Below are 26,777 nucleotides of genomic sequence, written 5' to 3' on the forward strand. Positions count from 1 at the left end.
GTATACACATATATAGTGATGTATTGTTATTTTGTGGTTATGACCGACACTTTTTCTACCTCCTTTAGTGACTGTCATTTGAGTTCCTCAAGGATAATGGAGCCTAAGATGCGAGAGACTGAAGGAGATGGAGAGGACAATTCAGGTAGAATTGCTTCCTTCCCCAGTGAATGAAAAGTGCTGTGACTTCTTGAGCCTCAGTGCCTTAGCTCTATCATAGGAGTGAATCTGTTTAGAGAACGCATTCTCCCTTTCTCTCCTCCTGTTATATTTTTGACATTTTCAGAGGCTTGAAATAAGATTTTTTGTAGCATCTTGTGACTAAGTTAACTTTTTTACCCAACAAGATCCAACAATAAGTGAAATGCTGACAGGGATGCCTCGCAGTGCTGTCACAACAATTTATATGGGACAGGCACAAGTTTTTTGGATGTCTTGTGCAAAACACTGATTTCATTTTAAGTAGTTTCCTTCAGAGCTTGCAGCTGATCCTAATTCAGGTCTTTTCTCACTGAGCAGACTAGCATTGCTTTTCAAGATTATTGCTTGATTTCTAGTGTAATACTTTGTGATCCACTGAGTCTTGTAATTAGCTTTCAGAATATTCTGGGATGTATTATAGAACTGACATTTTAAAAGCATTAGCCTCCCAACACTGCACATTCCACCTATGTAAGCCTTTTCTACATTTAAATTGGTTTTGGTAACATTGTCCTTATCATCACTATTTAGCTTGCTGAACAAAGGCAGTGGGTTTCCAAGTTGTAATTTCTTCTCTGTATCCCAGGCTGTTAATACCAAAGTTTTTCTTCACAGTCTAATTATCTCAAGAGGCAAGTAGAAACTCTATTAGGAAAGATTCTACGCCATAGGTTATTTCTTATGTATCATAAACATTGCAATCCATTCTCCAAGATAATAGTAATTTCATGCTATTAGTATAGTCTTGAAAGACATTAATGCAAGACTGGACTGTGTTGCATTTTCCAGGAAAAAAATCCACTTATGCAGAAATTATAAAGGAATTATTACTGTTCAAAAAAACTTGCACATGCTGCTGGTTGCATCTTCTTTATGTTTCTTCACTTAGGAAAGAAAAAATCAAAGTTCAAATCTTTCAAAAAGTTTTTTGGTAAAAAGAAAAGGAAAGAGACGTCGTCTTCTGGGAGCAGCAGTCTGAAGTTATTCCAGTCAACAAGTGATGTCGCGGCCTCTCATGACATGCACATTAATTATGATTCTGAAGATGAACTTGAGTAAGTCTTTGGACTCTGGCTGGTAAACAAATACAGAACTGCTACAATGTTTGTAGACTAAAGACACCCCAAAATTGCCTCCTCCACTTGTTCAGAATGCTTCATTCTCAAACAGTTGCCTTTTTCAGGAAAGAAAAATTAAAATGGCTGATGCAAGACAAATCACAAGGGAATTGGATGGGGTGCAGCAAGAAATAATAACTAAAAAAGCTTTCATTTAATCATAAATAAGCCTTGGGTTATCATTTCAAAAGAATGTAATTCCCGTCTTCAAAAATGAATTAGGTACTCAGCTTATATCTTACCAGGATTGTCTTATGCCCCTAAAATGTAACTCCTAAGGATTGTTAAAGAAATTTAGATGCGCAACCATTTACGCCAGGTTTTGAAAGCAAGGAAGGGATAAGGGGATGACTACAACTGAAATCAGCAGGAACCAGAGGCTGTGAAGCCTTTATTTCCCCTGTATACATGGGATTCATCTGACCAAAGGACAAATGTCTGCATCTGAGTTAATCACCAGCTACCTATTATAATCAGCAGAGAGAAGTCAACATTACTAAGAAAGTTTGTGTCATTTTTGTGTAGATGTCTGAAGTTGTTCAAGTGAACCAGGCTCTAGAAGTGCCTATTTCTCCCCTCTGAATGTAAACAGGAGCCTGGGGTGACCAGCTCTGATGTAGATACCTGTGGTTTAACATCTGAAGTTAGACCAGCTGAATCCCAGCCTGTGTATCTGTCTGCCTGTGAAAATCCTCTTTGTTCAGACATTGCCAAAAATGTTACCCACTACTGAAAGGTAACGATGAGAAACCCGGTCTGAAGTTGAGATGTGTTCCTGGATGGAGAAATGGACTGAAGAGCCCCTTGGCTGCCTAAAAAGCAAGTCCTTGCATTGGTGGATGTTGTGCCTCAGAACAAACCTCCTGGTCCTCAAGCGATAGATGCTGCTGTGCCCAGGATCGGGAAAGGCAAACCATCCCGGCCATGTAAAAGGACATTATGCAACGCGGCCACCAGGCAGCGCCAAACAACCAAAAAAAATTACTAACTTTTTTTTTTCTTTTGTGGCATTGGCAACAGTAACATTAGTCCAGCTTGAAGCCCCAGGAGTTCCTGGCAGCACCAGGTCTAACAGGGGGCTATGGCATTGTTGTTCAACAACACATTTTTAAGACATAGATGGTCAGATTTTCTTTCCCTTGTGCATGACTCAACGAGGTCATGTCCAAGTGGGTACCGGTCTTTGGCTGTTTTGGCCATGTTCCTGTGCTGTTACTCGCAGGGTTGTTACATTACTGTTTCTTACTATTTGTTTAGACAGACAAAGACCAGGAAATTCCTTGAAAGGAAGGAAAATTAATTCGAGCACTCGTAATCTGAGGAGACATCTAGGGTACCTCCACTACGAATCCGGGAGGTATGCGTCTGCTAGAAAGAGAAAGCAAAAGTAGCATGCTGGGATAAATGTGCGCATGCAACAGCACTGCTTATCTGGCTGCTCTTGCAGTCGTTGTAAAATGTTGGTGCGTTGAGCAGCCATCGCAGCCTTAACTGGCACTTACTTTGCAAATTGCTATAGATCTGTCTGACCTTGGATGCATTGGAGAGATCACATTTTCACTTGGATAAATTGTTCTTCTAATGTCTCTAATGCATTAAGCAGAAGCAGCAGGCTTTCCTTCCTTCTGCAGCAGGAATAGAGATCAGCTTTTTCCTGCTATTGTTTTATCAAACTTATTTATAGCAGCCATTACACAGAAAATGTTATTTTCTGCCATGCTTTTTCTATGTTCCTGAATGTCCCTATAACAGTATCCAAGATCCAAAAATACACAGTACTCTTTTTTTTTCTCTAAAATGTCTGCTCAATTAACTTCATAGTGACATGAGCCCAAACAGTTCTGTATTCTTTACCCTGGTTTGCCATTTCATAGCTGTCTTATTCAAAAAACTTAAAAGAAGGGAGTCCTAGAAGAAATGCCACGTGCACGCATTTCTGATCCCTGCTCAGTTAGGCTATGAGCTAAGCTGAGGAAAATGAGCACAAGAGACATCCCAGCAACTAGCTGTCTGTCCGTGGGTCTCCTGTACCGTTCCCATGGGGAAACAAGGTGTTCATGCCCCACATGTAAATCTGCAAAAGAAGTTACATACCGCATGCATCAAAAGTAGGAAACAGAATATGAGAGAAGCTACCCCACAAAGCATCTTCCGCTTCCTCTCACTAGCCCACAAAGAATGTCCATAAAAAACTGTTTCCCCCAGGCTTGTAAGAGAAAATCCCAGGGATCTTGATAAAGAGCACAGGACCTTGTAAGCATCTTGTAAGGATTTATGCAAATTATTCTATGTGAGAATTACATTGACTGAAATATTTTTGTTAATGACCTGTATGGCAGAGACTCATTAAATGCTGTACTGCACTTAAATAGTAAAAGGTACTTATTCTTCCTATGGTAATGGTCAGTCATTTGCAAGACACATTCTTACATTAGCAAGAAGTTAGTCCATCTCAGGTACAGGCTCATTTATGTGAACTCCCTTCATTTTGCACCTGGGCTTGCCTGTGGCACTGTCACACAACCTAGTTGCTGGCTTCCAACCAAGGGGCAGTAGCTTTGCCATAAGATATAACTCAATTGCTGGGGTAAAACTGTCTTTAATCTTGATTCAGTTTGTTACAGTGACAGATAACAGCATTTGCAATTTTTTGTTTGGTTTTTAAAGGTGTTACCTAGATTAGCCTGAATGACTGTATTGTATTCATGGAGAAGTCTGGAATCTCGTGTGTGATGTATGCTGCACACACCTATCCCACACTCCATGTTCAACAGACCACCTGAGTTAAGAGTAAGAGGACTGGCAAAAAAACTTGTATGTTTTCACTCATTTGTTATATTATTCTAGGACACATAAAGGCATTATGGGAAGCAGAGCTTTATCACATGATAGCATTTTCATCCCTGAGACTGGGCAAGAGCCTCCAAGGCCAGTAAGAGTGTTTTCTCAAGAAAATGTTTCTGATCGGATTAGAGCTTTACAGGTAATGTACACAACATAATTTTTTTCAAATGCAGGAGGTGGAACATCTTTCCAGGCTTGATTTTGTGGGATAATATTTGTGGTTGAACATTTGATTAGTAAGTAATATCTGTCTGCAGCTTACATTAAATGTCGCGGTTTTTAATTAAAGAGCAGTATCATATCTTGGTTCTATTTAAATGATAGTTGAAAAATGGATAGGTTGTTTGGCTCCCTAAGAGAACATCTAAAGTGAGATGTCCTGTGCCCTGGATCATTCAATTGTGAAGTTAAAATAAAGGTACCTCATTGACCTTAGCTAAAAAATGTACTGGGGAAACCTCCATCACTATCTCATGCTAATGTATTTTGTGCAAACTGAAGTTGAAACTCCAGCCTACCATGAAATTGGGACCTCCGCCTCCATTTGGACTTCATGCAAAGCGAACAGAGGATGCTGGGACCAGTTCTGAAGATGATGGATTACCCAGGAGCCCTCCAGAAATGTCTTTGCTCCATGAAAACCTAAATTCAGGCACAACAACAAGAGTGAGTAGTTCTAGTGTTGACAAAAATCAGTGTTTAATGACTTGTTTTACCTGTGTGTGGAAGGCAGAATAAATTTAGTTGGTTTGCTAAAGGTATCACTACTTTATCTCTGAACAATTCAGAAATACCTTACCTGAAATGGGAAAATGCTTTCTCTCTGTGTAAACAGCTACTTAGAATCTCTGTTCCTGTTAAAATATAAATATCATGCCAGAAAATGCAGAATTAGGAAGGAGAGGATGTGTTTGTATGCATGCATGGGGATGCTGGGGGTTTTTTAGGGACTACAGAGAGCTGCCAGGCATGAAAAAAAAAGGCTGAAAAATCTGTATTCCCTCTTGAATGTGCTGATAAGAGAGCTGTCTTCTTTAATGTTTTTCGAGGCTGTCATCGGAAAAAGAAACATAAAAGAATTTGAAATTGTTTTTTCATTTTAAATGATAGTTTTGTTATACATTATTTCATTCTTTATCTGCCTGTCTTACACTTTATGTTTGCAGTGTCCTTGCTAATCCTTAAGACTATAGAGAAAAACAACTTACATTGTCAGTATCTGTGTGCACTTTGTGTAGATGGTTTCTGCGAGTATATCCACCTCGTTTGTCATCTTTTACTGAATCTCTTCCTCATTCCATCCCGCAGTTCTCTGACTCTCACAAGCACCTTAGCTCTTTGAGTTTAGCTGGAACAGGCAGTGAAGAAGAAGAACAGGTAACTTCTGCCAAATGTATTAAGGGCCAAGCAATTTATGCATAGTACCTTTTTAAAGAAATGTAAGACATAAATATTATTTTGTTGCCTGTCTGCTGCAAAAAACAACTTTGTATGTATGTAATTGCATGCCTGTCTATTTGCTATGCTTTTTTAATGCCTGTCTGTCTAACATAAAAGTTATGATTATTTATCAACATAATTCTGATGCCAAGTAATCGCCCATTGATAATAATTAAGCCCTCTAGAATAGCTCGCATCCTTTAGCAGGCTTCACAGACATGATTTAATCTGCAAGCACAACCAACCAGATTTAGACATTGAAACAGTATCCCCTTTTCTAAAGATGGGAAATTGCAGTAAAGGCTGCTTGTGTTACATGCATAGGATAAGGGAGGAAGCTTGTTGAGGAGCTGTGACCAAAATCTAGATCCTCTGAAATCTGCCCAGACCCTTGCTTTAAATACAAGGTTACCTTGCACTGATGCAGAAAGTGTTTGCCTGATGATAGTGGCTGACATTGCTGCTTAGAAGTCTGAGGTTCAGCCTTCAGTCAGATTTCGGCTGTGAATTTTGCTGAAGTGATGTTTTCAGGACTTGAGTACAGGCAAATAGATGGCTTGCTTCAATCAGCAGCCAGCCGTTCTGGCTGATTAAAGGCCAGTTTTGAAAGGCTCTGAAGAGTCCCTTTTAGTTGTCCACAGCTGGAGTCATGGTAGAAACAACACAGGGGGTAAAGGGAAAAGTGTTTTCTAGAAATAGGAGGAGGGGTGGAGGGGAATTGCAGAAAGGAAGTAGAGAAGCTAGTCCTGAGCTGACTATTTCTTGGTAATTATGCAAAATTTATTTCAAGGCCAGCTGCAGCAGGGCTCAGCAAAGATTTCTGGCCACACTCATTAGATTCCACAGGCAGCTGTTTGAAAAACTGCTTATATGCAGTGAAATTTTTATATTTTTAAAGAAAAACAACAGAACACGTGAAGAAGGTATTTCTTGAGAACTGGTGTAGGCTCAGTGTAAATTTGTCCAGTCCAGATGCATATTTGCTAACGGAGGATTTATGTCTCCCTGTTGTTCCATTAACATCACTCTCTGACTCACTTGCTGTCTCCTGAGACACGGTGGTGACTATGTGGTTGCTCAGCTTTTTCCACATGCCCCATCATTTAGCTTAGAGCTCTCTTCATCCCCGTCCTGTTTCAGAACACAGCCAGGAAGAAGCCCCATCTGAAGGCTTTACTCCCAAACCGCAGTGTCTACTATCTGGCATTTCAGAGAGATTAGGCCTGCTTCTAGAAGTCAGAGGAGACCAGCTCGCAGGGCTGAAGAGTTTGCATAACGCAACCCTGAGTTTTTGGGCAGCAGTGACACCTTGCTGCGTCTTGGAAGCTTTCCTGGATTGAAGAAGGGAGAAAGGGATTGCAACTGACCCATCCGGGCTTTGGGGATGGGGCTTCCTCATGGCCCCCCACCTTGTGCCATGCATCACGACCAGCTGAAGGACAACTGAGCCACGTGCACAATGAGATTTGGAGAAAGGGGTCCGCCAGCCATCCCCTCCTTCCGCAGGCTTCGCTGGAGCCAGACTTCGTGGGACAGGCAACTTCTGCAGCCGGCTCAGAGCTGGCATTCACTCAGGCTCCTGAAATTTAAGTAACAAACCAGATTCTTGATTTTCCAGTGTAATGGCCAGTGCTGAGCACTGCCAATGAGAAGACATCCAAAGTTCTCGAGGAAAAGCAGAAGCCAGAAGAAAGGCAGGCAAATAATGACGTGCCTTGCAAGAGAACATGTGCTACGTCCTTATCATGGAGCTGAAATGTCAATGTATTCACTGTTAGGTACTAATGTATAATGCAGCCACATATTGTTTGTTGTACATTAGTCATGTTTGAGTACTAGACTGCAGATATTGTGGAGGGAAAATTAATGAGAGCATCCATTATTCAGAATGGCTGAGCTAGTTTTTTTTCTTAAATAGAATGCATGATTGGAAGCTGTGGATCCAGCCTCCACTAAAATCAATGGGAGATTTCCCCTGGCCATTGAGGAAGCTGTAGCAGGACCTCGCTACACTACAGAGTATCTTTTGGCTGCAGTGCATAATGCAGAATTCTACTTGCAGAAAACACTGGCGCTTTTATCCTCCCTCGACACTATCCTGCTCTCCCCTTCTCCCATCCAACCCCCTCAGTAAAATACCATTTCCAGAGAAAGAAGAAGAAAAGAAGGAAGAAGAAAGCCCGTAGAAGAAAGCATGACAAAGGAGGAAAGCTCCTCTGATGAAATGAACAGGAATTTCAAGCCTGCAAAGGGAGTGCTGTCACGAGTTGTCAGAGGTCATGTTAATGCCATGACAGATAGTTTGGAAATACTGTTTTGCCTATTTGCAAAAACTGAATCTGAGAGAAAGGAAGAACCCTTTTTAGAGTCATTTTTCATAAATTTTTCAATCTCCTTTTTGCCTCAGCCTGGGACTAGGGTAGTTCGTGGTGAAGGGCACAGGCAAGCTGGATTCCAGCTTCGCCCTTGGAGCATTAAGGAGTTGTTTCTGGATGGGTTATTGGCCTGTAGTAGGAATTGTCCATCATTTCCTTCCTCAGAATAGTCTGCAAATGAAATTTTACATTTCAGGTAAACTTACTAGTTATTTTGCAGATATAAATACATGAGGAGAAAACGCAAGCTGACTTAAGTGTCAATGCCACTGATGTTTGATTCTTTTGTCTTTAGGAGGGTGTTGTAGAGTTGGAAGGGACCTGATGATATATAGGAAGCTAGAGATACTCCAGCCCAGCAGAACTGTGGGTGGGAACAACACCAGTACTCCACGTGCAACATTAGGAAATGCAATGTATTTTAAAGAGGTGTCAAAAAGAAAAAGAGGCAACCTTAAAATAAACATGGGCCCTTATTTGTAGAATTGTTATTTTATTGTTGTTTATTTGTTTCTTTGTTTGATTCTCTATTTGGGGATTTTTTTTTTTTCAGGTTACATTGGGTCTTTCTTTTAGATCTTGCTCTACAGACGGTCAGCTGTTCCCTAGGCATGGAAGTGCTAAAACTGGAGCTCCCCAGATATCTGACAATCCCATCTTGCCTGCAGCCAGTTTTGACACTCCACCTGAGCTTTTCTCTTGCTTGGATAATTCTGCTGCTAAACACAAGCTTTTAATAAAACCTCGGAACCAGAGATCCAGTAAAATGAGAAGATTTTCTCAGGTACTTGTGAAAATAAACAGTGTCACCTTTGACACAAAACCAGGAAGTCCTTACTGGACTTATTTCAAACTCAGATATAAGAAAAGGCAGATTTCGGCATGGATATTTCATTGGGTTTTAGTAGCTGCTATTTGATGAGGCTACGTATCTGGAGTAGGCACTAGGAACAGATGAAATATTAACTTCTTAACTCTTGATGCAGCATTTTATGTAACAATTTCTTCTTAAATTTACTGTGCAGTACAATTTAGTATCTTGTTTGTGATGCAGAAGTTGGGGCTGATTGCACAACTTCTTACTTAAGAAAATTTTTTTGCAAAGCGTTATGATCAACTTGTGTACTTTTCCTAGTCTGAAAGATCCTTGAGAGAGTTAGAGTCTTTGAGAGAGTATTGATGGCAGAGCAGTTTTAACTTTCCAAATATAATTGGGCTTATATTTTCAAAAAGTACAGAAAGAATAAGTTGCGACCTATTAATTGGAGCCAAATTCTGTACATTAGGACTGTTCTGAATTCAGCCCTTTCCATGCCCCAATACTTGTAAACCCTTTATGTGCACTACAGAGACTTAAAATAAGTCTCCACAGAAAAAAATTTTTTAAAGTTTATACTATTAAAAAAAAAATTTTAAACCCATCCTTTTAAAACACCGTTTATCTGATTCTTTGTCATATCTTATGAGGGACATAGTTTAATTTTTCTTCTTCTCTTCTCTTTGTAGAACTGAAGTTTGCAGCTCTTACCACAGTATTTGCACTTTATTGTTTGTGGTTTCTTTCAGTGTTTTAAATACATTTAAGCCATTAAATTGGCTTGCTTAACACCAGGAATATTATGCCATCTGTCTCTAAATATTAGTTAGCTGATATTCTGTGTTTTCCAAAATCTGTGAGTGATCTTTGGGCTTGGTAGAGCACCGCTGTGAGCAACACAATGATGAGGCCACTTATTTAGAAAAGCATGTAACGCAGTAACTCACTGATCAAACCTCCTCTTCCATTGTAACAACATTACCGAAATACAATTGCTTTGTCCAGTCTGCCTATAAACTGCCAGATGACTGGCTTTCCATGGAGAGTGTTCACATCTTTCGATAATCTAATTTTTATTGTTTTCCTGCCTGACTCTGTCTGTGCACCTTGCTTCTGGCTAACTGATGTCTTCTGCTTTTATGTTCCTGTGTATATGGGTTGTGAATGCAGGTGGCATTGCAGCTCTGTCTTTGCAATTACACTTGCAAAACAAGAAGTTGGAAGAACCCTAAAAGTATCTTCAGAGTGCAAGTTTTGTGTTATTAGAATTAGAGCCTACATCCAAAATACATATTTACCCAACAAACTACAGTGAATCAGTGAGTTAATACAGGCACCATATGAAAAGGCATATTCATCAGCTTAATAATGTGCTTTCAAAAAACCCTGTATATTTAGCCAGTCCTTACCTGAAGCTTAATCACAAGACCTCACAGATAACTACATATGCATTTATAAACTTCTATCAAATACTCTAACTCTTGAAAGAAAAAGAAGACTTTTACACAAATGAGGCAAGGCTGTAATGCTGTATGGCAGTGGGATTAGACAGAAGACTGCCATATGTGGGTAGATGCTCAGCTGGCATAGAGTGTCATAACCGGATGGACTTGGTAGGTTTTTGCTCTTCCTTCTGTGTACCCTTCCCTCTTCAGAGTCATGCTAGAATGGGTTGTTTTATTTTTAATGCTAGTATGGAGTAGCAAAATACAAAGGGACAGATTTTCCTCTTTCAAGTGCTGCTTTTTCTCCAAGAGCAACACAACATACCCAGTATGCTCTTGGGAATCAAGTGCCAAGGACGGTTTAATGGCCAACTTCCCATCTACAAAGGCATGAAAGCACTAGTTGTGCAGAAGAAAGTGTCACTGATTGCTTTTATATTGGTTAAATACATTATTCCAGGATCTGCTTAGATAAAAAAGCATCCAATATGTAGGTTAAGAAAAAAGCGAGCTCAGCATTGGAGGCAAATATTGCCTTCCTCTCTAAGGTCTTGGTTGTAAATGCAATGATGAATAAGAAAAAAAGTAAATCTGTACGTGGTGATGGAGCTCTCTTGAATTTCTTTCTTGCAGAGGACCCAGTCTGAATCTCTGACTGATTTGAGCTGTACCCCAGAAGAAGAAGAGGATGATGAAAAGGAGGTGCAGGCAGACTTGCCAGATGCTGTATTCAAACCCAGCAATCAAGAACTGCCATGTGGCACAGCTGCAGCGCAGAATGTGGCTACCTGGCCAAAGCCCAGAGTGCCTGAGGACCTTCCCCCTGCTTTGAGACCAGCGATGACTCAGCCTGCTTCTGAGTCTGCTGTTGTACGGGAAGCCCTGCTACCAGAGAAGAAACCGGAGGGCTGCCAACCAACACTGGAAACGACATGTGTGAAGTCTGAGTCCTCATTGCTGTTAGAAGGCAAAGACTCCACAAATTTTTCCTACTCCAGTCCAGACAGAGAAGTACAAAAGCAAGAAGATTCCTCAGAAACACTGGTTCTGCTGTCTGGAGATGTGAATGATGTGTCAATCAATACTTTAAATCAAGAAAATAAGGAGCTTCCTACTGTGTTTTCAGTAAATAAAATACCATCCGAAGAAGATATTTCAATTAGTAAGAATACTATTGTTTTCTTGGCAGGGTCAGAAGAAAAGATATGGCAGGATGATCAGATACCTGTGGAAACGCCCTTTAATAAAGAGGCAAAGAAAGAGGTTGTTCTATTGTCAGAGTCCAGCAAGCAATTTTCCACAGGTTCTTTCCAGCCCATGGACTCGTTCCATGTTTCACATCCTGCTTCCTCAACGCGGATGGGATCATCTGCTTCCTGCTCTCTAGAGAAAACAAAGATTGCACAAGAGGCAGCTGCTTCTGGTAAGGAGAATAGTCAGTTCCTGGTCCACAAGGAGGAACTTTTGGGGAAGAAAGCTGAAAAAGCAGCCAATGAACTCAATGCCCTGAGGAAGTTTTCTGTCTCCTCTGCGCGGGAGAGACCAAGGACCAGAAGCCTACACTTCCCAGAAAGATCAGAGTTGGAAAGCCCGTTAAATACCGGATTCTTCCTGTCCAAAGCAAAGGTCTCCTCAAGAAATGAGAAGCGGAAAGAAGACTTGCAGAAGGGATCAGACCTGGAGGAGGAAAAAAGCAGCAACAAAAAGCAGGCTTTGCTGCCAGAGTCCGACTCTGACAATACAGGCCAACCTGCAGAAATTGTGGCTGGCTGTGTTTCTCCGGCTGTCGATTCGGTGCCGGTGCCAAATGATTCTTTGGTGGTATCTCAGAATAACCCAAGCTGTGAAGATAAAAGTCCTTTTCAAGTGAAACTTAGATCCACCTCACTGTCCTTGAAATATAGAGACAACTCATCACCAGAATCAAAAGGGATTAAAAGATACAGTGCAGAGCTTCATTTTGAAAATGAGGGATTGACTTCCTTTCTAAAAGGTGATAAGGCACAGATCAAAAAAACAGCCGATACAAATATCGGTGATTCTTTAAATGAAAAGATCAAACCCAAAGCAAAGTCCTCTGAACAGCTTAGTAGCAAACCTCCGTTGCCTAAAAAGCCAGCCTTGCAAAACATAACCGTTCCAAATACTACTGCAAACAAGGAGAAGCAGGACAAAGCCATTCACTCTCCTGAATCCAGAAATGAAGATAGAGACTTGGAGAAAAAGTCAAATCCTTGTAAAGTGCCTGGTAAGACTCACAAAACTATATAAAGTTATATTAACTCGTAAGGAATGACCTTACCTGTAAGAAAGCATGAGGCAGCCCTGTCATGTCAGTCACAACACTGGTGAGCACGAGCTGATGGCTCTGCCTTCAGTGATGTTGTTCCCTGATTCTCCCTTGCTAAAAACATTATCAGAAGGACAGCAGGGAACAAGCAGCAGACAAAATAAGATATTTTTGCCTGTGATTTTTGCATTTCAGGGCATTGTTTAAAGGGTGTTCAAAGGGATAGTCAAAAAATAAAATGCATTAGCAAGTATTGTGAAACGGAAATATCAAGCCACTAAGTGTCTCCATTCAGAGCTGCTGTATGGCAATTCAAAACCCAGGAGCACACATTAAGTGCAGTGCCCTGTGTGGGATGAGTGACTCAGACCTCTAGGCCTTCTTTTTCACCATAGCATTGAGGCAGAAATACTAGTAACTGCCTGGCATGCTCAACAGACTATTTATTTATTATCTTCTTTGAGCTTTGCTTATTAATTTATCCATCTTTATCATTATTCATTCCTTGTTTAAAAACAAAAATTAACTACCCTGCAGCTTCTTGGAGTTTAAAGCCAGGAGAGAGCGTAAGATCATGTCTACTGCAGATTGTTAAATTTTACCCTCTTGTCTGTATTATATAATTGGGTTAGAGTTAAAAAAAAAATCAGTCCTCTGGACACATATTGTGTGCTACAGGCAGAGAACAGAAAAGACTGGAAGCAGCACCACTGTCTGAGGTCTTTGCAATGACAATAAACAAGTTAGGTGAAGTATGCTCAAGCAATCCTAGGAGGAGACCTCAGCTCTTCACTTCAGAGAACAGCCAAAAGGGGAAAAAAATCTTTAGGTCTTCTGATACATGGGAGACACTTTTTCCCTGCCCTGAATCTGTCTGGTCACGAGTTTGATGTTAAGAATGTAAGGAGGAGAAGCTGGCCAAGCAAATGAAAAGGTTTCTTTGTGCCCTTGCAGAGCTCCCCTGCATGGTTGCTCTTCTCCAGTTGGGATCAGTCTCTGAGCTTCAGAGTGGGGGAACACCAAGCCAAAAGAAGACCTCAGGACACAGCAGGCCACTTGTCCTATAGGGTGACAAAAGCCTTTTCCTGGCCCCAGAGACAACCTGCTGATGCCCTGAGTGACAGCAGATTCCATCTGCTGCAGCATCACAGATATTTTTGCAGGGCACTGGCCACGTGTACAGTTTTCTGCTCTCCCAGCGGCTGTAGATGAGGGGATTCATTGCCTCCATGGCTGGACACAGGAGCCGTCCAGCCAGAGGCTCCCCGCACCCCACGGGCAAGGTGGTTTCCCTATGTATAATCCCAACACTCCCTTTAAAGGCATTTTCTCCTCTGCCCTGCCCTGAGGAATAGTTGATTATTTGTAGTGATGCCCAAATCTCTGATCGATTGAGATTTTGGGGAGAGTCATACCAGGAACAAGCGAGGAGGAGATCTAGCACAGTAGGGTTGGTCTGGCAGAGGATAGAGGAAAGCAGCGGGAGTACCAGTGCTCCTGCACACAGCCTTTTTTCACATCCCTCTTGCTGTGTCCCAGGGTGCCTGCAGCAGGAGCAGGGCAGGAGACAGTGAGTGCTGGAGGAGGGAGAAGGGGAAGAAATGGAGCTGGGGAGCACGTTTGTCCTCTTGTTCCTCAGCCCTGGGGTGAAGGAGACTCCTGCCTCCAGGCTCAGGACTGTCCTCTGCAAAATAGAGTCTGCAGGTGAGAGCTGTGCCCCAGTCCCCCTGGCAGGGATGCACACACCTAGAATTTGAACCTGGGGCTGCAGGTCGAGGAGCCCTGTTTTGGACACGTTCCTCTCCACCTGACAGTATTACACCAAATCTGTATGGCCTGGGGTTGTTTAACACAGTGGTTCGGATTGGTCTCTGATGGTAATCTTATCCGCTGCCCTACTGATCTTATTGTATCAACTTAAGCAAAGCTGCTACAGTTTTCCACATATTTCCAGCTTGGAGTAGCTCAGTAATGGGTTCTGATATGTGGGCATGTCAGGACTCAGAGAGAGTTTTAATTCTAAATACAAAGCAGTCTGCTCCAAACTGACCTGAGGTTCTTCCCACCCCACCACAGACATTTCTCCTTGGACATCTGACCAAGCACCTCCTTGTGCTAAGTTGCCACATTAGCCTGAGCTGGCCACCTAAAGTCGTGGGTGAACGAGGTGTGCCCACCTCCTCCGATTGCCCTGGCACCTCACCATAGGATTGCCACAGGATGTAATGAGGGCTTAGCAGGGCAATACCCCAGCCCAAACATCATTTTAAGCTCTTTGAAACGTTTGCCTCAGCCCAGTGAGTCAGGAATGTGTCTCTGCAACCACAAGCAGGAGAAGCCTGACAAGCACAATCAGCACAGCCCTTCATGGATTGTGTGGCTTACCAGCCACCTTTGGCCTCCTGATCTGCTGGGACACCCACTTCTTTTTTTTTTTTTCATCCAACTGCCCTTAATGCTGGCACCCAGCTCTCTGCTAGTCCTTGAGTTCATCAGCCCTTTTGAAGAACTGTGGTCACCAACGGGAGACACTTCATGCTGTCAGGGAGTTTCTTCCCACTGAGTGTTAGGAAATCCCTGCGCTGAAGAAGACAAGCTGTGAAGCGGTGATGTAAGGGGGTGCAGTTCCCTTCTCATGTACACTTATCTCGAAAAAGTCAGTTTGCTGTGTCATGGGGTGAGTAGGAGCAATTTGGTTCATTCAGATCAATTTTTAGCTTTTCAGCACTCCTAGTACCAAAGGCAGTGGGAGGGCTGGTGGGGGTGCTGGCTTACCACCCCAGGTGAAAGCAGCACTCCTGCTCTCCAGAGTTTTCTGGGGAACTAGTGGGGATTGCTTGGCCTCTCTCAGGCTGCAAGGTGGCTCTTTAATGGCTGCATGAAATTAGTCACCCCAGGAGGAGTAATTCTTAAGTTTCTGAAGCTAAAGGCACAAGTTTTTGCAAGAATTAAGAGGTTAAGCTGTGTCATTTGGGGTTGATATACTTTGCTATAAATCCTGTAAAGGGCAGAAACAATTAATATATGCTAACAGGTTATTACAAGAGCAAAACTACAAGCAATACCTGTGTGAATTTGCATATTAGGATATATAAAAATCAGCAGCTGAGGAGCTGTAGCAGGGAGACATGCTCTAACAGAGGAAGGGAGCTCAGGGAGGAACAGTGAACATAACGGTGAATGAAATTGGTGTGTATTGTCTGTCAAATACAGGCTCTGAAATGACAAGAGAAATGTTTCTCTCTATATAAAAAAGACATTGCTTTAATGCTGCCCTGGCTACAGCTGCAAAGAAAGCTGTCTTTTTCGAAAAGAAGTTGCTTTTTCGGTTGTGTCAGGCTATTTTGCAATATGGCTGTTTTCCAGCAGCGAAATAGACTTTGATGCAAACATAGCAGTTTCTTGTGTAAAAAAGACTATCCTGGCATCCATGGTATAGATCCAACCAAAAGTCAAATACCTCACAGAGCAGCTTAGAGAAGAAAGAAATGTCAGAAATACTTAGCCAAATCTTTTAGAATAGCTTTGTCTGAAATTAAGGAATTGGGTGTGTACACTGACACAAATGCATGTAGTGATTTAATAAACAAAGGGAAATATGTAGGCCAGGATATACTAAATGCCATATGCATTTGTAAAGCCTATCTTAAAATAACTGGTGTTTTATAAATGAGCAAAGCTACAACAGTGTGGAATTAAATATGCATGCATAAGCAGTGTTATAAAACAATGACACTGTTGTATACAGGGGGTGTTATCTCCCTGTGTAAAGTTGTTTGGATTAGTTTTGAGTATGTTTGCTTTTAAAATATGCAGGGAATCCACAAGTTAGCTTTGCTTGCTGTTAGAGGTATGACTTTCAAAAGGCTCTAATATTCTGCCTCTGACCTTTTGCCTGCACAGATGTATGGCAAGAATAACCACTCTTTGCAGTCCTTGCAGGCATAAGATGTTCATTTTCAGGTATGAGATTTAAATATTATAAAGACCCTCTGCTATATTTTGTGCACACAAAGGCTTTAGATTTAAAGGAAACGGGTACAATACCTGAGGCCATCTCTAAAAAAAAATCAATCCCTAAATCTCAGGGTGATGTTAAGTATGTCTTTGCTGCAGTTATCCATATGAGCAGCACCCCCCCCGCCCTCCAGATACACCTGTATATACTCAGTATATCTGTCTGTCAATAGACAGAAATAGGTATGTATTTCTCTTTCACTTTCTGTGTGTGTATAAACCAATGCACAATAACAAGTCAATGATAGATCTCCTTCTGTACATAAAGATTAATGTTTTATCTTCATCTTATTGTTCACACAACCAGTCTGACACACGTTAAATGATAATACACAACTATCAATGAGAAGTGTACACATTCATTTCCACAATATTTAGGCAAAAGAAATTTCATCTATAAGATCAGAGCTTTAGTCTGAAAAAAAAAGCTGCTTTAGTAAGATACTGAAGGAAAGAGATACCTGCATTTAATGGGGCTGCAGCAGGGGAATATCCCCCCTTAGGGAATACTGAGACAGCCCGCCCTGCCACTGTCAGACCCAGCGGAGAAGAGCTTGGGTGATTCTGGTTTGTGGAAGGGAATTGAGAAGGTGGCTGTGGTTCCCTTGGCTTCAGGGCTTATCCTGGGGGGGTCAGTCTGGAAGCTGCGGACGTGACAAAGAACGCAGACAGAACAGCTGGTCTTGCGACTGTCCGTGTGTGTTTGGTGGCTGTGGGAAAGATGTGAAGGGAGGGCTTCAGCAGCCTCCGGGTGGGGTTTCACATGGCAGCAGAAGACCTCGACAACCTACATTAAATGCTAGTTTTAATACATGGTGACATTATGCACAAAGCAGCTTGATGACTTGACAAGTTCTGACGTGGTATATTCCCATTGTTGGTGACTTAGCCCGATGGGAAGAAGGGGCTCACTTGCCTTTTGAAAAGCCTGAGGCCAAGCCAGCTCCAAGGAAACCAGGGAAAGATGCAATCACGAGGTTATTTGCTGTGAGTGAACGAGAGACAAATCGCTGCCAGCAATATCCTTTATTAGCTTATGAGGTTATTAAGTAACAAGTTGAATAGCATATTGTTTAAAATAACATGTTGTAATAAGAACTGAAGAATATGATTCAAATTCTAGTTTTATTCAGAAAATCTCCCGAGTGTAATGCAGAAGCAAGAGGCTCAGCCCTGCTTCACCAGAGAAGTGAAACATGGAGCATTTGTGATGGCTGTGGCCTCTCAAACTCACCCAGCTTCCGACGGAGAATGCCACCACTTGCATTTTGTACTATGTTGTCTCCCTAAAAGTGGCATTTACCAGCTGGGAGCTGTTGTGCAGGCTGCTGTGCTGTGCATGCAATGTGCAGCAGAAGCAGGAATTACATTGTGCTTTTGAGTACTTTTGGTTCCACTCTGGCTATCCGGTTCTTTAAATGCTGTGCTTTGCCACATGGGGAACCATAAAAGTGCCTGGACTACCTCATGACCGGATGAGGTAAGACAGGGAGAGCTTGTTCAAGGTGATCAGACAGTCGCCGAACTGAGGAGGGTGTGCAAGCAGCACTTCTCTTGTGAACAGGTGGTTCCCAAGAAAGCTTTTGGCCTCTTGGTGCCCCTCAGGGTACCTAGAGCTTCCTGGGAGAGTCTCAGACCACCTTAAACTACCGACTCATTTCACTGTACTATCTCCTGGATTACTTCACCACCTTTCATCCTTCTGGCTGGAACAACGGTGCATGTATACTGCCAAGAAACCTTCTCTAGTTGGAGGTGGGAGGATGTAAAGACCTCTGGGCAATGGGAAAGATAATAAATAGTGAATATGACTCTTCTACCTCTTACAGTAATTCTGGCTGACAGATGAGGTAGCAAATCCTGCACGGGTTGCATCTGATGATTTTTTGCTGAAGATAAGGTATTTCCCCTGCCTTGCCTGTCCACCTGGCTCTCTGCCACAAAGACTCTCACAGGAACAAGGGCAGAACGTAATTGCTTAAAGAAACTAGAGAGCCCCTCCCAGAAGCAGATCAGGTCTTGATCCTCTGTAGGTGATACGACTCTGCTGTCCTAAGTCAGGCCTGTACAGATACATATAAAATCTTTAAGATGGTGATAAAGAGCTTTTGTTCCCTACTATCACAGGAGCATTCTGATACCATCTCTTATGGGATGATCCTTGTCTCTAATTTGGCTGCCTTCTAATTGGCATGACTAGGATGTCTGGCGTCTCATCAGGGAGAGTTGTCTGAAGAGCAAAAGTGCTTGATGCCTTCGTTAGAGTGTCTGCCTTATGAAAAACATTGTTATAATAGCAGCCTCCAGACATACCGCTGTGGGACTGGGAACCCTGTTGTGCTGGGTGATGCAGATCGAAATAACAGAAAGATGAATCCTAAATCCATGAGGATGACAGAGAAACAGGAGCACAGGTAGTAATAAGACCATTACATGTATCACAGTAAATAGAGCCTGGGCATAGCAGTCATTTTATTGATATTGATTGTATGTTGGGAGCAGAGGAGGAACAATGTGCAGTTTGGTTGGTGTTTACAGAAAGTTCCTGTGGTGTGACAGGGAAAATGGGACAAAACACAAAGGGTGATTTTGAATCACAGACACTAAGTACATCACTAGCAGCATCAAGGCAGAAGCCAGGTTCCCAGTATCATGGCAAAGCTGGTAGGTGGATTGAAAAGGGCCTTCAGGGTAAAGACGTTGGTGTTTGTGAGCACCGAGATGTTACAGACGGTGAAGGAAGGTAAAAAGGTGGTGGAAAAGGATGTGTGTGGTGGTGTGTCTGTAGCTGTACAGTCAGAGAAGCAGCCCAGTCTTCTCTGGGCTGAGAAGAGCCTGTGCACAGGGGGAAAGGGTATGTTTGATGGGATGGATTTACAGGATGAGTCCAGCAGGGCACAGAGAGGCTTCAGTGGGGAAACACTTTCGTAATATTGAGCGTAACTGTTGGATGGATATTCATTATAGGATGCTAGGAAAACGAGTTGACTAATTATTTGGATAGAAGGTAACTGAAGTGAAAAGCTACTTTTTGTACTGAGTGAGGGATCCTCACCTCTGAGGAACACTAGACATCACCATTACCTTCAGTAGCGGCAGTCAGTCTGCGTATCACAGTAGTGCTTTGAGAACTGATGAAGCGTGGCACCTGGTTTTACTGGGCAATGCACTAACAGGTCCTGCCCAAATTGCGGATGACCTAAAAAGGTGCAATTGGTGCAGATGGGTTCAAGGGCATGGCCTGCAAGCAAAGGATGGAATGTGATGGCAGATGCATTAGCAGGCATCACATCAATTTGGCTTATGAAGCTCCTAATGGAAGTTTGTCCTAAGATATTCAGAGAATATGGGTTAGCAGTCCTTGAGCTGCTAGTGGTTATCTTGGCAAACTGCGGAAGATAAGAGAAGGCTCCAGAAGGTAGCACATCTTGAAAAGGGAGGTGAGATGAAGAAGAGAAGGAGGGAGAAAGGGTGTTACATACCACTTAACTTAATATGAACTACTGAAAGGAATAATTGAGCTATTTCTAAATGTCTACAAGATAACATAAGTTTCAACCAACATGACTTGGTCAAGAGCATTCAAATCAAATGATAACTGGTATCATAGGGCATTCCTATAAATATCATGACATTCCTATAAATACAGTCTTGGTGAGGCTACTCATTGGGTTGATGCAAAGCTACTGAGTGTGCCAGCTAATGATTCACTGTCATATTAGACGGTGGCCATCTTAGTTCTGACACTATTCAGTATATTTAAGGACATAGGTGACAGAACTAAATGTGTGATTATTATGTTTGCAAGTATTACCAAGCTGGAAAGCCTGTGGGCGCACTGGAGGACAAGAATAGAAATCAGGGTTACCTTGGGAAAGTACAAACATAGTTTGAAAAGAATATTTTCGTATATCAAGTAGAAAGTTCTGTTATATGTGCAAAAATAATTTGATGCACAGATACAAATGGGGAATGGAAGAGGGGAAGTAACACAATCTGGAGCTCACAAACTAAATACAAAACAGCAATAACATCATTGTGCCAGAAGCTCATCATACTGACTGATGTGTACAGGAGACCATCTCAGGTGAAGTGGGGTAGTCCTTCCACTTCACCTGATGCTAGCACCATTTCATCTCAAGTGCTATATGCCAGTTTTGAGCACTGTATTTTGAAGATGATTTGGACCAAATTAGGACAATTCCTACAAAAGCAAGAGTTATCTAGAGAATATGACCAATCAGAAAAGTTAAAATAGGGGAAAATATGGTTTAAGTCTTCAAATGCATAAAAGCCTGCCACAAGGAGGCTACAAATAATCTGCTCATGTCCGTAGCATATAGGAAAAGAAGTTATGGATTCAAATTAGAGCAAGGAAGATTTAACTTACCCAATAGGGAAAAAATCGAGTAGAAAAAGAAAAGCCAAGCCATAGGATAGGTTGTCTAGGGAGAGTCTGAGATCTGTCCTGTCTTTGCAGGGTTTTAAGAACAGGTTAGATGATACATATTTGTCAGGAAACATGTGAAATTGATCTTGTAACTGACTCTTGCCTTGCAGCTGAAGGATAGACTAGATGACATTGTGAGATCGCTCCCAGCCTTATTCTCTATCATTCTGTAAAATTAGACAAAATTAAGTGAGGGCAGCCAGAGAAGAGAAGGGAAGAAGATTATGGGAGAAACAGCTGTTGGCATAGAAAGATGGGGTGTAGGTAGGATGCAGAGAATTGAAGTAGCTTGCTGTGCAGGAGGGAGGGAAGCTCATTCAGCATCTAAGGGCTCTGCTTTATCTGTGCTGCATTTGCACAGCTGGACTTTCTGGCTTGTTTCTTTCAGAGGTTTCCCTGCAAGATCACATGAGGTGAATGTGAAGGGAAATGCAGGCATCAGCTGGCAAAACATCTTGCTTTGGCCTTAAAGCAAAACTTGTGCTTTCTCTTTTTGTGGTTTTTAGCTGACATAGGTTTTACAATATTTTCTTGCTCAAGTAACTAGTCCATCTCTGATGAGGTACAACAGTGACTTGAGAAAATCCCCAAGCAAAGAAAGTTTGTGGGCTTTCATAATGTGCCTGAGTTTGCAGACTCCAGCTCTTGGGAGAGCATCATCCCTTTCATCTCCTGTGCCTTTATGAGGCATCTCAAATGTGCCTTCAGAGACATTTGCCAGCTTTCCTGATCAGGGCCATGTTCCCCTAAATTAGACTGTAGCCCTCCAGAAATGCGTCTGACAGCTCCATGGGGTCCTGTGCTGGGTGGCCCAGCTCTACGCCAGAACAGCAGCTGAGCCCCGAGGGACTTTGGGGCAGTAATGCTTCCTGGCTGGGTCTGCCTCCTCCTGGGTCCCTGAACAGGATGCTGTCTAGGTAACAAACTTTTCCCAGGGGCAGGACAATGTGTGATTTGAGGATGAGAAGCTTAACTTCTACTCTGAAATAGCCTTCCATAAATTTGGGTACATTAGTGGCCAGAAACGGCTGGGAAAAGTTAAATCGTCTTTCCTTATGGCTCTAACATGGCTCTAAGGGTGTTAGTACTGTTCTTGTTCCTTTTTTAAACCATGCAAATGCTCCACATTAGTTGAAAAACTGAATTTTAGGTGCAGCATCAGCCAATGAAGAAGTGGAGAACCTGGGGGCTGCAGCCAACAGGGGAGCTGAGGCTCTTCTCTTGATCCAGTTCTGCTCAGCGTATAGACAGGATTTCCCTTCACAGAATATTTGAATAGGGGGTATTTCACTTCCCCATACCTCTGGATACTGCTCATCCCTGGGTAGCAGTTGTGAGGACAGCAGGATAGCACTTTTGACCCTTTACTCTAGGAAGTGCTTTTATTTTCTTGTCTCACTGAAATCTCAGTTCTGGTGGAGCATGATGAATGTGACTGGCCCCAGTGGAGAACACGGCCAGCATCAGCAGGGATAACTCAAAGTAAACCTCACGTCAAAAGACCGTAAATTAACCTTGTGGTTTTAGCACTGTTTCTGTGTGATCAGACGACACAGACTGTTGTGCTCAGTCACGCACAGCACCTGTGGGCACCAAGGGGCTGCGTGACAGAGGCTGCTCCTAAAGGGGTGGAAGGAAGGCAGGAACCAGAGTAAGGCATCAGCTGCTGCTGCGTGGGCCTGGGAAGAGCAGGAGCCGAGGGCAGCCACAGCGGGGAGGGGGTTGCCTTTGCCACACCATGGTCCAGCTGTGTCCAGCTTTGAATCGGCTGCTGCTTGTCTCTAAGAGGCCAAGAAGCAGATGGGAGGAGGGGGCAGAGGGGGAGACCTTGGAAAATAGGTGGATTAATGAAGCTTGATTCGTGTTTCTGCATCTCCCTCACGTGAGGGCAGTAACACTGCAACTCTAGCCGAACAAAGATGCAAAGCATTTTTCACCAGTAGAATGGTAACTTAAAACAGGGAGCACAGGAAGATTGCTCTCTGAAGACCAAACTAAACAGAATTCCTATTTACCCAGGCTGATCACACATCCTGGGACCAATCAGTGTATCGAGCAAGTGCAATCTGAAGCTAATTACAATTCTCTTTCATATAACCATGTACATAAATAATCTGTCAACAGAGAGAAGCGTGTCTTCCCCCGTGGCTGCTGGAGACTCCGGAAGAGATCCTGACACTCCTGCAGAACCAGCCTGGCTTTCCATAGCGAGGCAAAAGCAGAGGGGCGTGCAGCAGGAGCAGGAACTCGACAGAGAAAAACTTGTGGCTCTGGATGTTAAGTCAGATACAGAGAAACAAAATAAAGAGAAAGAACGAACAGAGGTACTTAGGGTACAAATTTGTGATGCTTTCATATCATCTTCCTGTAGTATTCTTTGGATCTACTGCTCTATTACCAGTCATGCCATAATGATTACAGATGCTTAATGAGTATACTCATAAGTAAGAAAGCCACTGCTCTCAGAAATGTATTACAGATGCAGAGTTCTCCGATTGTTCAGATACGTGATTTTATATCTTCAAGAAATCCTGGAACTATGTGAGATGTGTAAAATTTCGTGGGTGCCCAATACTTACTTACCAGATCTAATATGTGTATTGCATGCTAAAATACCCAGGATGAAGTGCTAAATTGTACAGTCTCAGATCTCTCTCAATACAGAGGGAATACATTCTTGTTAACTATCCTTCTAAGCACAGCATTTCATTGAACCTCTTATACTGCCTGACTGATTTAACACTGAATGAACAGCTCGGTCCCAGAAGCTCCTAGGTAACAATTTTTAGAGCCTTGAGAAGTGAAATAGGATAAAAATAACTTTTGCACTTGCAGACAGTGCCAAGATAAAAATTCTGGTTCTGTGTATATGGATAACTCAGACAGCCATGTGGTGCCATGGAATATGGGCTGACTCTGCCTCTTCAAAGATCCCATGCAAAAGAGGGTGATGCCTGTAGGAAGTAATCTTCCCAGATGACAAAGGTGTGCCAGCAGAAGCACTTGGCATTAATCCAGAATACTAACAAGGCTTCCCTGGTACTGGGCTAGCTCACGGAGACAGCAGCGTGCAAGTGCTGCCTGTATCACCTCTGGCACAGTAAGAGCCCTGCACTGATGCAGGAGCATGTGTGTCCTATACCAGTATAGCATTCCCAGTGCAAATGGCCTACTTTCTTGCTTCAGGTGGTACTGTTAGAAACCCAGATAGCTGTATTATATCCTGGAATAACAGAAGATCTCTAGATGATGAAAAATAGCAGTGGTTAGATTAACAAGAAATAATACCTAATAAAATGTCTAGGGAAGATTATGAACTGCAATAATGTTCAACATTGTCATAGCACTTAAAACACCAAGGGTTTAAATGATCCCAAAATACAGTTTCTGTGTCAGAATAGGAAACTAGAGATTTTAGCTGGCAACGTTCCCTAAAATTCATGCCATGCATTTTATTTCCCTGTATCAGCTAACAGAGAAACATGCCAAGATGCTCCTGACTGCAGCATGTGAGGCTGGGTGCCACTGTACTACTCCCACTTTCTCCTTCTCCCACATGGCACCAGGCAGTATTGCTTCAGGGTAGTTTTTGATACTGGCAAGAAAATCCATGGGAGGTTGTGTTCAATTTCTTTTTTATGGAAAATCCATTTACCATCAACTGTCCAAAAATACAGTGCCCTAACCCACAAAATTTGGGAGGTAGAAGGGAAACATGAGAGAACAAGGCTGTTTCCAAATGCTATATATGTTAGTAGAGGTATGCAAAGGGCTTGAAATACATTTTGCATTGAAGACTATAATAACCTACTCATAGATACCATTTTGAATAAGAGATACAGAGGCATAGTTTTAATTTGTAGAGTATCACGGATGCTAGTGTGAAACCACTGGAGCTTTCTGAACAGGTATCAGCTCAAGTGAGAGGACTGGGACCAGTTTATGATGAGCACGTGTGGTCTTTGGACCATGACAGGCACTGCATCCACTCCCTTTGTTCTTCCAAACTGGTCTCATTCTCTCTGCATTACCTGGATTTTATCCCTCTCTGTGCCTAGGGGTCAGTGAAGCAGCAATGGAGCAAACCTTCACACTTGGCACCTAAAACCACTTCTGAAGAACAGAGGAAAGAGACAAAGTCTGAAGTGAAGGAGCTGCTGCTGAGAACCAATTCACTGTCACATTGTGTCCCTGGTAGGAAATAAAATGCTTAAAATGTAGGCTGTTATCTCACAACCTTGTCAGAAGAAATCCTGCTTGAGTGTGCTGGAAAACAAATAGGGGCTAGGTTGTAATTTCTTCCCCAGCCCCACATCAGTAAGGGCAAACTGTTTTCTCAGTGCTCATATCTGGGGTTTTATTTGATGGCATATTCTTTTGACCACTTCGATTACAGAGTAGTCAAAACTTGTGTTGAAAGAAATGCAAATCAAGAGCGCTAGGCCATTTCACAGGACAGGGTCCCAAATGCACTATCCCAGTGTAAAGTGTAAAATGCATGCAAAATTATTTTCAGTCACGTTCAGTTTTAATGTGGTTTCCACAGCAAGCTGGAATGATGTCATCACAAGCTGTCTGCCCATCAGTCCTCCCACAATAACTTTGAATCTTTTTAGTAAATTCAAATTTGAAAGAAGGGCAGCAGTTTTGAAGATAATAAAATTCCTGTGACTTGGGGGCTAGGTAAAGGAGGAATTCGCAAATGAATGCTCTTGCTAATGAAAAGACTCTTTCTTCTTTGGCCTGGGTGTTAACATAAGGCACAGCAAGGAATCCAGGTCATCATGTTGGTTTTGGTAAATTTAGGGACTAAAGAGATCAGTGTTGAGAAAAACATTGCATTCTTTTGAGCACAGAATGGTTATTTCCTCAATAACGTATTGCAGAAGAAGCTTCCATGTGAAATGTAAAGATTTTCTACCTTAGAGCAGGGCACAGGAAGTTTTTAATGAAAGAGCTAGGGTGTATAGCTGTACAGCAAGTGAACGTAACATGTCCATGTGTTTTATTCACAGTAGCTCCATCACTACCACTCGTGGATAAAGAGGAAATAAGCCACTTGAAGAAAGCCAGTAATGCTGCTCCAGATCAGCCATTGTGGATGGAACTGGCCAAAAAGAAATCGCAAGCTTGGAGTGATATGCCACAGATTATAAAATAGAACGATGCAAGCAAATGGCATCTTTCATAATTAAGTCAACTACTTAACTGAACTTCTACAGATCAGCTAATCACAGTGAAGAATCTCTTGATACTGGAGAAGGGTTTTATTATACAGCTGTGGAGAAAGTGTGCAATAGATGCAGTCAAAACGTTTACCTTCAACTTTGTAGCAATCAGGATCGCAATGGCAACGGATTACTTAAACAACGCTAAGGACATACTTACACTTTGGAAAATAAAACTATTGCTGTATGTATTTCCTGCGTTTTCTGCTTTTAATGACATTTGCATCAAAACAGGATCTTTGCTAAACTTTGCTGAACTTCTGTTGTTGCTAGAAACTTCTATTTGTCATGGTTTTCTCTGTTTACATTTATAAATTGTGCACTAACATCCTGATTCTGTTGATGTGTTTCACTGGAATCGCCTGACACTCTTTCTGTCCAAGCTGTTTGGCCCATGGAGGTTTTCATGAATAGCTGCTAGTGAGTACTCCATTAAAATGTGTTGCTTGAGCTGCGTGTTTGCCTAGCTGAGCCAAGTGGTCCAGTTTCTGGGCTTAGGTGACATTTCATGAGGCACAAAGACACACATTTATGCGTGACCACGAATAAAAA

General features: G+C 42.3%; 1 protein-coding gene across 1 annotated transcript; it reads left to right on the forward strand.

Annotated features, from left to right (window-relative positions):
- Positions 1 to 78: 78 nt before the first annotated feature.
- CRACDL (CRACD like) lies at positions 79 to 26,339 on the forward strand. Its single transcript, XM_075057387.1, has 10 exons — positions 79 to 145; positions 1,091 to 1,256; positions 4,167 to 4,302; positions 4,665 to 4,829; positions 5,472 to 5,540; positions 8,532 to 8,762; positions 10,874 to 12,488; positions 23,122 to 23,321; positions 25,056 to 25,191; positions 26,013 to 26,339. The coding sequence occupies exons 1-10, from the start codon at positions 97 to 99 to the stop codon at positions 26,156 to 26,158; spliced, it is 2,913 nt and encodes a 970-aa protein (XP_074913488.1). The 5' UTR covers positions 79 to 96; the 3' UTR covers positions 26,159 to 26,339.
- The last annotated feature ends 438 nt before the right edge of the window (positions 26,340 to 26,777 follow it).

This window comes from Buteo buteo, chromosome 25 (genome assembly GCF_964188355.1).
Source record: "Buteo buteo chromosome 25, bButBut1.hap1.1, whole genome shotgun sequence".
Lineage (NCBI taxonomy): Eukaryota > Metazoa > Chordata > Aves > Accipitriformes > Accipitridae > Buteo > Buteo buteo.

What these genes read in the sequence shown, in the direction of transcription:
- CRACDL (XM_075057387.1), top strand. Translation starts at nt 97, where the DNA reads ATGGAGCCTAAGATGCGAGAGACTGAAGGAGATGGAGAGGACAATTCA. An exon ending in ATTCAGGCACAACAACAAGA is followed by an intron (nt 4,830 to 5,471) that starts GTGAGTAGTTCT and finishes TCCATCCCGCAG; the next exon opens with TTCTCTGACTCTCACAAGCA. An exon ending in AAATCCTTGTAAAGTGCCTG is followed by an intron (nt 12,489 to 23,121) that starts GTAAGACTCACA and finishes ATCTGTCAACAG; the next exon opens with AGAGAAGCGTGTCTTCCCCC.